At 54.8% G+C, this 13,077-nt stretch overlaps 2 protein-coding genes across 4 annotated transcripts in view; both read left to right on the top strand.

The window, feature by feature from the left end:
* The window catches only part of LOC103123650 (zinc finger protein 420), a 98,712-nt gene that overhangs the window by 43,597 nt on the left and 42,038 nt on the right, over positions 1–13,077 (top strand). The gene's annotated exons all lie outside the window — the stretch shown is intronic.
* On the top strand, positions 3,343–9,102 carry LOC132533840 (uncharacterized). Of its 3 annotated transcripts, none has more exons than XR_009545586.1 (3): positions 3,343–3,409; positions 7,635–7,729; positions 8,562–9,102. XR_009545586.1 is itself a non-coding variant. In XM_060176398.1 (3 exons), exons 1-3 carry the CDS (start codon positions 3,508–3,510, stop codon positions 8,974–8,976), a joined length of 672 nt encoding a protein of 223 aa, XP_060032381.1. In that variant the 5' UTR covers positions 3,491–3,507; the 3' UTR covers positions 8,977–9,102. The 3 variants fall into 3 exon arrangements, 1 of the variants encoding a protein (XP_060032381.1); XR_009545583.1 differs by lacking the exon at positions 3,343–3,409 and adding an exon at positions 3,491–3,607; XM_060176398.1 differs by lacking the exon at positions 3,343–3,409 and adding an exon at positions 3,491–3,607 and having other exon boundaries at positions 7,635–7,791.

Below are 13,077 nucleotides of genomic sequence, written 5' to 3'. Positions count from 1 at the left end.
CTGTGCCACCTCCCAGACCACAGATATCTCTTTTCTCTGTGTGTCTTTCTCTTTCTTTATCTGATAAAGAGTAGATGAGTTGGTCAGAAAGCAGTGGAATTGTGCGTGTGTGATGCCCTATCACCCCCCCCAAGTCTTAAAGTGACTTAAACTTGGTTTGATTATTTTAATAAGTACCATACAGGAGCCAGGAGCTATTTAATACTTTACCATGTAGGAAGACCCAGGCTTGAGTCCCCTACTTCCTCATGGGACCGCCATGCACAACAGGTGCTGCGGTGTCTCCTTTTTTTTTTCTTTTTAAAATATGTATTTATTTTTGTTGCCCTTGTTGTTTTATTGTTATAGTTATTATTGTTATTATTGATGTCATTGTTGTTGGATAAGACAGAGAGAAATGGAGAGAGGAGGGGAAGACAGAGACGGGGAGAGAAGGATAGACACCTGCAGACCTGCTTCACCACCTGGGAAGCGACTCCCCTGCAGGTGGGGAGCCGGGGGTTCCAAAAGGAATCCTTACAGTGGTCCTTGCACTTTGCGCCACGTGTGCCTAACCCGCTGCGCTACTGCCCAACTCCCTTTTATATATATATATATATATATATATATATATATATATATATATATATAAAAGTAATGAGGGGGAGAGGGAGGGAGAGAACTACAGCACTACTCTGGTATGTATGATGCTGGAAATCGAACTTGGTACCTCATGCTTAGAAGTTGGATGTGCCTCCCAAGCCCCCCTCCCCAAGTCCCTCCCTCTTATAGAGTCTGCTGAGGCCACACTGTGTCAGAACCAGAACGTTATGATCGATAACTTTATTTTACTATAGGGAGCACCGAGGAATAACAGCATGGCTTCATATTATGTGTGATATAATTGAGTTACCTTCTTGGGTTTCATAAAAAAAAAAAAACAACTTTTTTTTTTTGCCTCCAGGGTTATCGCTGGGACTCGGTGCTCGCAGCATGAAGTGCCCACCCCCCTGCAGATGGGGAGCTGGGTCTCCGAACTCGGATCCTTAAGGAGCCTTGAGCTTTGTACTATGTGCGCTTAACCAGATGCACCATTGCCCGGTCCTCCTAAAAAAAAAAAAATCTATTTATCTATGAAAGACAGAGGTGGTGGTGCACCTGGTTGTGCGCACATGTTACAATGCGTGAAGACCCCAGTCCAAGCCCCTGGGCCCCCACCTGCAGGGGAGAAGCTTCATTTGCGGTAAAGCAGTCCTGCAGGTGTTTCTCTGACTCCCTCTTCATCTCCCCCTCCCTCTCAATTTCTCTCAGTCCTATCAAATAGAATAAAGAAATAAACAAGGGGGCTGGGTGGTGGCGCACCTGGTTGAGCACACATGTTACAGTGCACAAGGACCTGGTTTCAAGCCCCCAGTCCCCACCTGCAGGGGGAAAGCTTCACAAGTGGTGAAGCAGGGCTGCAGGCGTCCCTCTGTATCTCTCCCTCTCTATCTCCCCATTCCCTCTCGATTTCTGGATGTCTCTATCCAATAAATCAATAAATAAAGATGATAATAAAATTAAAAAAAAAGAAATAAACAAAAAATAAAAATAGAAAAAGAGGCCGAGAGAACAGATTAACTAGAGCATCACTCTGGCATAGGCAACACTGGGGACAGAAACTGGGACCTCATGCTCGAAAATCCAGCGCTTTATCCACTGCACTACGTCCCAGGCCCCTGGCCCCGTGCGTGAATGTTTCTATTGAGAGAGAGAGAGAGAGAGAGAGAGAGGAAAGCCACCAAGGCACCGCTCCATCATGCATGAAGTCTGTTGGTGTTCTCCATGGCATTACCATGCCAGAGCTTCCTGGACCAGGGAAGAGGGGCGGTCAGGCAAGGGTGCCCCTGACACGAGGTGGCTGTGCTCAAACTGTGGATGCACAGGGTTTCCCGGCATCCCCAAAACCCGACAGTGAACCAGGGACCTGCAGCCTGCTTCCCCAGGCCTGTCCATCACCTGCGGCCCCGCCCCTTGCCATAGGCCCCTCCCTTCACCTATTCACCACCAGTGGCCCCGCCCCCTTCACAGACCCTGCCCTTCTTCTTCTAGCGTTTGCCCTTCTTCCTTAGCCAGTCAACAGTGTCAGGTTGAGCCTGATGTAAAGTTTCAAGACCTCCTTTGAATCTGGAGAGGTGGCAGTCGTTGACTATGTGGGTCATAGTCTGTCTGGAGCCGCAGGGGCAGTTCGGGTCATCTCTGGCCCCCCAGCGATGGAACATAGCGGCGCACCGGCCATGGCCTGTTCGATAGCGATGGAGGAGGGCCCGATCATAACGTGCTAGGTCAAAGCCGGGTTGACGCTTGCAGGGATCTGTGATGAGGTGTTTGTTCTTTATCTCAGCTGACTGCCAACTCTGTTTCCAAGAGTCTGGAACAGAGAAGTTCAGTGTAGGCGTAGGGGACCAGATTGGGTGACGAGATGTCAAGCATTGGACAGGGTGGGTGAAGATATCCGCGTATATTGGCAGGTCCGGTCGAGCGTAGACGTGGGAAATGAACTTAGATGATGCCGCATCCCGACGAATATCTGGCGGGGCGATGTTGCTAAGAACTGGCAGCCATGGAACCGGGGTGGAACGGATGGTTCCAGAAATTATCCTCATGGAGGAATATAATTTGGAATCGACCAAGTGGACATGGGGCACAGTATTCTGCAGTGGAATAGCATAATGCCAGAGATGATGATTGTACTGTGGAAGCGCTCCCGCCCCATGAGGAGGTGGCCAGTCTTGCAATGATGTGATTCCTCGCGCCCACCTTTGCTGCGGTGTTTATGAGATGTTTGTGAAATGACAGAGTGCGATCGAGAGTAACGCCAAGATAGGCTTGCTGGGCTTCATGCCCGATTCTCGTATCGCCAAGCTGCACATTAAGCTCACGCGAGGCTGAGGCATGGTGTAGATGGAAAACAGATGATACCGTTTTTGCAGTGCTAGACCCTGCCCTGCACCTATCCATCACCGCTGGCCCTGCCCCCTCCATAGAAACCGCCCCTCACCCCTCCTTCCGTCACCTGCGGCCCCTCCCATCACCTTTCATTACCCCTGCCACTCCCTCTGCACTAGGCCCCGCCCCTTTCCATCATTTGCCCCGCCCCTAGCCACTTGTCCCGCTCTTTGCGTCACTCAAGCCCCGCCCCTCACGCCCGCCTCTCCCTGGAGGCCAGCCCCCCTGCTAGCACCCCAATCTCAGGGCGACTCCCAGAAACCCTTAGGGTTCGGCTCTGTAGCCCAGAGGCTTGCACTTCCAGGCGGGCCCTAGCGGGTGAGGCTGCCGCCCAGCCGAACACAGGGTCCGGGAGGAGCAGCGCCCCTCGGCCCGGCCAAACACCCAGCATGTGTACCCGCCCACACTCCGCGGCGCCGCTCCCCAGGACTACATTTCCCAGGTGGCTCCGCGCAGATGCCCCGCCCACTTCCGGCGAGGCCGGCCTCCCGGAACGCCCGGGTCGGGGTGGGCGGTAAACTGGGGCAGCTGGGCGGCAACATGAAGCGCCCGGGCGGCGTGCGGGGCCCGAGGTCCCCGCCGCAATTAACTGCCCCCCAAACGGAGCTGCAGGCCACGCCGGGGGGACCCGAGGGCGGAGGTGAGGGGCGGGGCCCGCCGGGCTGACCGCAAGCTGCTCTGCCTGGGGTGCGGGTTTGGAGGGGGGGGTTGGGGGTCAGAGGTCAGAGGTGAGGGAGGAGGGGACTGGGACAGAGGCCTGGGGTGAGGGACAACACTGACAGCTGGTACCCGGCCCCTTTGCCCCATTGCGGGTGAGGGAATGTAACCTGCAGGAGGAGGGCTGGGCGGCCCCAGCACTGCCAGGCCTGGGGCGGGGACCTCGGACCCACAGTCCCGCAGCCCCCCTGAGCCCCAGTCCATGCGGCCCGGCCTCCCCTCTTCTCCCTGGTGCTTGACGCCGCCAGCCCCGGGCCTCTGCTGCAGCGGTCACTGCAGGGTCTGCCGCCCGTCATGCAGGGTCGCTGGGTCTCCTCTCTCTCCCCAGCACTGACCCCCAGGGACACTGTCCTCCTCCTCCTCTCTCTCCCCAGCACTGACCCCCAGGGACACTGTCCTCCTCTCTCTCCCCAGCACTGACCCCCAGGGACACTGTCCTCCTCCTCCTCTCTCTCCCCAGCACTGACCCCCAGGGACACTGTCCTCCTCCTCCTCTCTCTCCCCAGCACTGACCCCCAGGGACACTGTCCTCCTCCTCCTCTCTCTCCCCAGCACTGACACCCAGGGACACTGTCCTCCTCTTTCTCCCCAGCACTGACCCCCAGGGACACTGTCCTCCTCCTCCTCTCTCTCCCCTGCACTGACACCCAGGGACACTGTCCTCCTCCTCCTCTGTCTCCCCAGCACTGACCCCCAGGGACACTGTCCTCCTCCTCCTCTCTCTCCCCAGCACTGACACCCAGGGACACTGTCCTCCTCTTTCTCCCCAGCACTGACCCCCAGGGACACTGTCCTCCTCCTCCTCTCTCTCCCCTGCACTGACACCCAGGGACACTGTCCTCCTCCTCCTCTGTCTCCCCAGCACTGACCCCCAGGGACACTGTCCTCCTCCTCTTTCTCCCCAGCACTGACCCCCAGGGACACTGTCCTCCTCCTCTTTCTCCCCAGCACTGACCCCCAAGGACACTGTCCTCCTCTTTCTCCCCAGCACTGACTCCCAGGGACACTGTGCTCCTCTCTCTCCCCAGCACTGACCCCCAGGGACACTGTGCTCCTCCTCCTCTTTCTCCCCAGCACTGACCCCCAGGGACACTGTCCTCCTCCTCTTTCTCCCCAGCACTGACCCCCAAGGACACTGTCCTCCTCTTTCTCCCCAGCACTGACACCCAGGGACACTGTGCTCCTGATTCTCCCCAGCACTGACCCCCAAGGACACTGTCCTCCTCTCTCTCCCCAGCACTGACCCCCAGGGACACTGTGCTCCTCCTCCTCTTTCTCCCCAGCACTGACCCCCAGGGACACTGTCCTCCTGATTCTCCCCAGCACTGACCCCCAAGGACACTGTCCTCCTCTCTCTCCCCAGCACTGACCCCCAGGGACACTGTGCTCCTCCTCCTCTTTCTCCCCAGCACTGACCCCCAGGGACACTGTCCTCCTCCTCTTTCTCCCCAGCACTGACCCCCAGGGACACTGTCCTCCTCCTCTTTCTCCCCAGCACTGACCCCCAAGGACACTGTCCTCCTCTTTCTCCCCAGCACTGACTCCCAGGGACACTGTGCTCCTCTCTCTCCCCAGCACTGACCCCCAGGTACACTGTGCTCCTCCTCCTCTTTCTCCCCAGCACTGACCCCCAGGGACACTGTCCTCCTCCTCCTCTGTCTCCCCAGCACTGACCCCCAGGGACACTGTCCTCCTCCTCCTCTGTCTCCCCAGCACTGACCCCCAGGGACACTGTCCTCCTCTGTCCCAGCACTGACCCCCAGGGACACTGTCCTCCTCTGTCCCAGCACTGACCCCCAGGGACACTGTCCTCCTCCTCCTCTGTCTCCCCAGCACGGACCCCCAGGGACACTGTCCTCCTCCTCTCTCTCCCCAGCACTGACCCCCAGGGACACTGTCCTCCTCTCTCTCCCCTGCACTGACCCCCAGGGAAACTGTCCTCCTCCTCCTCTCTCTCCCCTGCACTGACCCCCAGGGACACTGTCCTCCTCCTCCTCTCTCTCCCCTGCACTGACCCCCAGGGACACTGTCCTCCTCCTCCTCTCTCTCCCCAGCACTGACCCCCAGGGACACTGTCCTCCTCTCTCTCCCCAGCACTGACCCCCAGGGACACTGTCCTCCTCTCTCTCCCCAGCACTGACCCCAGGGACACTGTCCTCCTCTCTCTCCCCAGCACTGACCCCCAGGGACACTGTCCTCCTCTCTCTCCCCAGCACTGACCCCAGGGACACTGTCCTCCTCCTCCTCTGTCTCCCCAGCACTGACCCCCAAGGACACTGTCCTCCTCCTCCTCTCTCTCCCCAGCACTGACCCCCAGGGACACTGTCCTCCTCTGTCTCCCCAGCACTGACCCCCAGGGACACTGTCCTCCTCTCTCTCCCCAGCACTGACCCCCAGGGACACTGTCCTCCTCCTCTGTCTCCCCAGCACTGACCCCCAGGGACACTGTCCTCCTCTCTCTCCCCAGCACTGACCCCAGGGACACTGTCCTCCTCCTCCTCTGTCTCCCCAGCACTGACCCCCAGGGACACTGTCCTCCTGCTCCTCTCTCTCCCCACCACTGACCCCCAGGGACACTGTCCTCCTCCTCCTCTCTCTCCCCACCACTGACCCCCAGGGACACTGTCCTCCTCTCTCTCCCCAGCACTGACCCCCAGGGACACTGTCCTCCTATCTCTCCCCAGCACTGACCCCCAGGGACACTGTCCTCCTCTCTCTCCCCAGCACTGACCCCAGGGACACTGTCCTCTCTCTCCCCAGCACTGACCCCCAGGGACACTGTCCTCCTCTCTCTCCCCAGCACTGACCCCAGGGACACTGTCCTCCTCCTCCTCTGTCTCCCCAGCACTGACCCCCAGGGACACTGTCCTCCTCTGTCTCCCCAGCACTGACCCCCAGGGACACTGTCCTCCTCCTCCTCTGTCTCCCCAGCACTGACCCCCAGGGACACTGTCCTCCTCTCTCTCCCCAGCACTGACCCCCAGGGACACTGTCCTCCTCCTCCTCTCTCTCCCCAGCACTGACCCCCAAGGACACTGTCCTCCTCCTCCTCTCTCTCCCCAGCACTGACCCCCAGGGACACTGTCCTCCTCCTCCTCTCTCTCCCCTGCACTGACCCCCAGGGACACTGTCCTCCTCCTCCTCCTCTGTCTCCCCAGCACTGACCCCCAGGGACACTGTCCTCCTCTCTCTCCCCTGCACTGACCCCCAGGGACACTGTCCTCCTCTCTCTCCCCTGCACTGACCCCCAGGGACACTGTCCTCCTCTCTCTCCCCAGCACTGACCCCCAGGGACACTGTCCTCCTCCTCTGTCTCCCCAGCACTGACCCCCAGGGACACTGTCCTCCTCCTCCTCTCTCTCCCCAGCACTGACCCCCAGGGACACTGTCCTCCTCTCTCTCCCCTGCACTGACCCCCAGGGACACTGTCCTCCTCCTCTCTCCCCAGCACTGACCCCCAGGGACACTGTCCTCCTCTCTCTCCCCAGCACTGACCCCCAGGGACACTGTCCTCCTCTCTCTCCCCAGCACTGACCCCCAGGGACACTGTCCTCCTCTGTCTCCCCAGCACTGACCCCCAGGGACACTGTGCTCCTCTCTCTCCCCAGCACTGACCCCCAGGGACACTGTCCTCCTCTCTCTCCCCTGCACTGACCCCCAGGGACACTGTCCTCCTCCTCTTCTCTCTCCCCAGCACTGACCCCCAGGGACACTGTCCTCCTCGTCTCTCTCCCCAGCACTGACCCCCAGGGACACTGTCCTCCTCTCTCTCCCCAGCACTGACCCCCAGGGACACTGTCCTCCTCCTCCTCTCTCTCCCCAGCACTGACCCCCAGGGACACTGTCCTCCTCCTCGTCTCTCTCCCCAGCACTGACCCCCAGGGACACTGTCCTCCTCCTCTTTCTCCCCAGCACTGACCCAGGGACACTGTCCTCCTCTTTCTCCCCAGCACTGACCCCCAGGGACACTGCCCTGCTCCAGGAGCCAAGGCACAAGCAGGAGGCCACCACAGGGCCAGACCCGGAACCCCCAGCCAGACCCTGGGTGAGTGACATCTGCTGGCCTTTCTCTGAAATCCAATCCCCCTGTCTGGGGAACTTGATAAGGTACATTTTCTTTTTTTGTTGTTAAAAAAAAAAAAGTTTACAGTTGAGGGCCAGGCTGAGGCAGTGGGATAGCTTCAGCAGCAGTGAGGCAGTGCTGCAAATATTCGCTTTCCCTCTCTTCCCCTTCCCTCTCTTCCCCTTCCCTGTCACTTTCTCCCTGTCCTATCAAATTAAAAAAAAGAAAAGTTTAAAAGTCTTAGAAAAAGAGTAAGAATGGGCCAGGTGGTGGCGCACCTGGTTGAGCACACATGTTACAGTGCTCAAGGACCTGGGGTTCGAGCCCCCAGTCCCCACCTGCAGGGGGAAAGCTCTACAATTGGTGAAGCAGTGCTGCAGGTACCTCTCTCCCTCTCTGTCTCCCCTACCCTCTCAATGTCTGACTCTCTCTATCCAATAAATAAAGAAAAATTTTAAAAAATATTTAAAAATTAAAAAAGCAAAAGTAAGAAAAAGTTTGCAGCTCACAGGGAGATAGTGCAGTCTTTGAACATAGGACTTGCAAACCTGAGGTCCTAGTCACCCCAGCTTCAAAAGCTGGCATCACCATTCGGTACATCTCTCTCCTAACAGTAAGTGACCCGGGCCAGCGAGATAGCTCCCCTGGATAGCACCCTGCATTGCCATTGCTGTGACAGTTTTGAGCCTGGCCTCCCATGCATTGGAAGAAGCTCTGTTTGTGGTGTCTTTACTTCTCTTTCTCTCTTTATTTCTGAAAAAGTTAACCTGGAGTAATGAAGCCCTTGTAACAAAGATATAAATCAATATTTAAGGACTTGGAGAGAGGATGCACGCTTGGCCATATGCAAGGACCCAGGTTCAAGCCCCCAGCTCCCAGAGCACTGTGCATGGCAAGAAAGACATCTTCAGGAAGAGAAACCCATCAGCTCCTGCCTCTGCCCTTCTGGTGAGGAGAGGGGCTTCTCCCCTGTGTCCTCTTCTCCTCCAGTGTCCCCCTTCCTCTTTCTGGCAACAAGTCCGCCCGTCCCTGGCCTGCTCACTCAGAGTGACTGCCCCTTTCCCAACCCTCCAGGTTGTGCCTGGTCTGTGGCATCCATCCCTGGAGAAACAGCTGCCCAAGCTGCCACTGCTGCTGTCAAGGAGCTCATAACCCGCTGGCACAAAGTCCCGGGAACTCGGAAGGGGGTGGGGGGTTTGTGCTTGGATGGAGCACTAGACAGCTCTTGACTCTGGCTGCCCCTGGGGGAAGATGGGGCTTCTTCTCCACTGAGGGGCATTTTGATCTGTGGTCTAAAGGGAAAAGAGGTATTTGGCAGGCAGAGCGAAGGGAAGCCTCACTTGATTATATGATTTTTTTTTAAAAAAACTTTTTATCGTATTTATTTATTATTGGATAGCCACAGAGAGAAATTGAGAGGGGCAGGGGAGATAGAGAGGGAAAAATACAGCGAGAGAGAGAGAGACACCTGCAGACCTACTTCACCACTCATGAAGCTTTCCCCCTGCAGGTAGGGACCAGGGGCTTGAACCCAGGTCCTTGAGCACTGTAATGTGAGCGCTTAAGCAGGTGCATCACCACTCAGCCGCCCTAACCTGTCAGACCTGGTTTACTTGGCTCCCCTGCCAGCAGCGCACCAGGCCCTCCAGTAACTTTGTTTTCTGCAGCATTGTTTGACTCCGACACTGATGCGAACAAAATCAGTTGGTGCTCTGTTGGGGCCCTTGTGTGGGGTCTGCATGTTTCTCCCAGGTCTGGTGGGTTTTCTGCCGGGGACCTTGGTTTCCTCCCACATCCTGACGACATGGCTTGAGGGTCACAGACGTGTCTCTGTCTTGAGGTGGGAAGGTATCATGTCCAGGTTTGTTGGGTTGGGCTTGCTGGGATAGACTGTGGTCACATGAGGTCCTGAACTGGAACAAGCTGGTTGGGAAGTGAATAAACGGATTTGTGAATATGAGTGATTGTTGACTATTTTTTTAAATGTTTTTTTTTAGTGTTTTATTTATTTATTATTGTACAGAGCCAGAGAGAAACTGAGAGGGGAAGATAGAGAGGGAGAGAGACAGAGAAGACACCTGCAGCCCTGCTTCACCACTTGTGAAGCTTTCCCCCTGCAGGTGGGGACCAGGGGCTTGAACCTGGATCCTTGCGCACTGTAATGTGTGTGCTTAACCAAGTGGACCGCCACCTGGCCCCCTGATTGTTGACTATTAGACATGTTTGGGGACCCTCATTTAGAATTTTGTTGAGGGGCTAGGTGGTGGCGTGCATAGTTTTGAGCCCCCAGCCCCTACCTGGGAGAAAGTTTTTCGAGTAGTGAAGCAGGGCTGCAGGTGTCTCTCTGTCTCTCTCCCTCTCTCTTTCCCCATTCCTCTCGATTTCTGGCTGTTTCTATCCAAGAAATAAAGATAATTATTTTTTTAAAAAAATCTTTAAAAAATAATAAAATACCATTTTATTTAAAGTTATAGTTTCTCAGGACTTCCTGATGACACCGTTGTTGCAAGTTTTGTTTAAAATCTGGTGGTTTCACCACTCTTTGCCTCCCTCTACATCCCCTCCTCCTGCTGGCCCCTCTGCTCCGCCTCTGTGGCTTCCTGGCACTGCTTGTGCCCCTCGGTGGCTTTCTACTACGGCTCTGTTAGCTCTCTCTCCACCGTCTGTTCAAAACTCTCCAATTCCCCGGCTCCCCTCCTGCAGGGGAGTGTGCTTCACAGGCGGTGAAGCAGGTCTGCAGGTGTCTGTCTTTCTTTTCCCCTCTCTGTCTTCCCCTCCTCTCTCCATTTCTGTCTGTCCTATCCAACAATGATAACAACAACAATAATAACCACAACAATGATAAAAACAACAAGGGTAACAAAAAAGGAAAATAAATGGGAGTCTGGCGGTAGTGCAGCGGGTTAAGTGCAGGTGGCGCAAAGCCCAAGGACTGGCGTAAGGATCCTGGTTGGAGCCTCCGGCTCCCCACCTGCAGGGGAGTCGCTTCACAGGTGGTGAAGCAGGTCTATAGGTGTCTGTCTTTCTCTCCCCCTCTCTGTCTTCCCCTCCTCTCTCCATTTCTCTCTGTCCTATCCAACAATGACATCAATAACAACGACAATAATAACTGAAACAATAAAACACCAAAGACAACAAAAAGGAATAAATAAATATATAAAAGGAAAATAAATAAAATATTTAAAACAAAAAACACTCCAGGGACTTCCTAGAATGAAGCCAGTTCCCTCCTCTTGGAGAGACAGAGATGCTGCACTGCCCATGGAGTTTCCCCTTAGTGCCAGGACTCGAACGTGGGTCCTTGGTCAGGTGTGACCATGCAAGCGTGCATTGTCCAGGGCGAGCTAGCTCCCAGCTCCTGAGGCAGATTTTTTTTAAGATGCATGTATGAAAATAAATAAAGGGCGAACACAAGCGGCGGACTGGCTTAGGCACACATATCACCGTGCTCAAGGATCCAGGTTTGAGGCCCCGGCTCCTCAGCTGCAGGGGGAAGGCTGTGTGTCCTTCTGTGGTCTTTCCTCTGTGCACGGTCATCCCTGGCATCCATTCTCTCTCTTATCAGAATGTTAGGGGTCCAGGCAGTGGCACACCTGGTTAAGTGCACACATTACAGTGTGAGGAGACCAGGGTTCAAGCCTCCATTCCCCACCCGCAGGGGGAAAGCTTCACCAGTGGTGAAGCAGAGCTGCGGGTGTCTCTCTCCACCTCACCCAGCCCCCTCAATTTCTGTCTCTGTCCAATAATAAATAAATAAATAAATAGAAATTCAAAACACAGAATGTCATGTTGGATTAGGGCCCAGTCATGTGACTAAGTCTGACTGTTGTTTTAGTGGAGTGAGAGAGCGCCTCACCAGTGAGAGACACACTGCTCTGGGCCTGACGTTTTTGCCCAGCCAGAGAGGGCGCTGGGCTGGGGGGGGGGGGGCACGGCATTGGAGCTTCCCCCAGGGCCATGGCACTACTGTGGGTTGGCAGAGTTTGGACCTGGGCCATGTGCAGGGCAAGGCTCATACTCTACCTGGTGAGCTGTCTCTCCTACCTTCTGTTTAACTCTTTTTTTTTTTTTAAACCAGAGCACTGCTCAGTTTATGGTGGTTCTAGGGACTGAATCTGGGACCTTGTTGTTTTCTCCGGGCTATGTTGTTTTCGATAGGTTATGTTGTTTTCGCCGGGCTATGTTGTTTTCGCCGGGCTATGTTGTTTTCGCCGGGCTGGCTTCACAGGCGGGTAACAGATGACCAGGGACTCATAGTTGAGCTGTAGGCAGTATCTCTTTATTCATGCAGGACGCAGCACAATCTAAGACGAGCTAAGCTAAACTCAAGGTACAGTACTATAAAACTCACAATGCTGTCATTATATATACTTGCCAGGTAAGGTGGAAACAGGATGTGACATAGAGAGGGTGGAGAGAAAAGTGACTGGTGAAAATCAGAGTGTGACAAAGAGGGGGCAGATTAGGCGAGAATCTATCATTGAACCACAAATGCCCTGGAGGGAGGGTGGAACTTGTTAACAGTGGTTATGTAAATAGAATGAAGTGGTTATGTAAATAGAATAGTGTTAAGCAGGAGGGATTTAAACCAAATGAAACAGACCAACAGGACCTTAGGTGCCTAAGGAATGAAAGTTTTTTTTTTCTTTTATTTATTTACTAATGAGAAAGATAGGAGGAGAGAGAAAGAGCCAGACATCACTCTGGTACATGTGCTGCCAGGGATTGAACTCAGAACCTCATGCTTGAGAGTCCAGTTCTTTATCCACTGAGCCATCTCCTGGACCACAGAATGAAAGACTTTTTTTGCAGAACCGTTAAGTTGTCTCCTCAGTCCTCCATTTAACTGTTAATTACTTCTTTTTTCTTCTCTTTTTCATCATGAGGCTTTATCACTCTGGGATGACTTTTCTAGATAGAAACAGAGAGAGAGGAGAGAAAGACGGGGTGGGGTAGGGGCAGCAGGCATGGCATGGCGCACATAGTAATAAGTACAAGGATCTGGGTTCGAGCTCCTCACTCCCCACCTGTGTGTGTGGGGGGGAACGCTTCACAAGTGATAAAGCAGAGCTGCAGGAGTCTATCTTTCTCTTTCTTCTCTATTTTATTTTATTATTATCTTTATTTGATAGAGATAGCCAGAAATTGAGAGGAAGGGGGACATAGAGAGGGAAAAAGACAGAGAGAAACCCTGCTTCACCTCTTGTGAAGCATTCCCCCTGCATGTGGGGACCAGGGGCTTGAACCTGGGTCCTTGCGCATCGTAACATGCGCTTAACTAAGTGTACCACCACTTGACCCCTCTCTCCCTCTCTATGTCCCCTATCCCT

The sequence above is a fragment of the Erinaceus europaeus genome, chromosome 2 (assembly GCF_950295315.1).
Source record: "Erinaceus europaeus chromosome 2, mEriEur2.1, whole genome shotgun sequence".
Classification (NCBI taxonomy): domain Eukaryota; kingdom Metazoa; phylum Chordata; class Mammalia; order Eulipotyphla; family Erinaceidae; genus Erinaceus; species Erinaceus europaeus.
This window is presented reverse-complemented; position numbering and strand designations above follow the sequence as displayed.

What these genes read in the sequence shown, in the direction of transcription:
- LOC132533840 (XM_060176398.1), top strand. Translation starts at nt 3,508, where the DNA reads ATGAAGCGCCCGGGCGGCGTGCGGGGCCCGAGGTCCCCGCCGCAATTA. An exon ending in GGGGGGACCCGAGGGCGGAG is followed by an intron (nt 3,608 to 7,634) that starts GTGAGGGGCGGG and finishes CTTTCTCCCCAG; the next exon opens with CACTGACCCCCAGGGACACT. An exon ending in TGTCTGGGGAACTTGATAAG is followed by an intron (nt 7,792 to 8,561) that starts GTACATTTTCTT and finishes TCAATATTTAAG; the next exon opens with GACTTGGAGAGAGGATGCAC.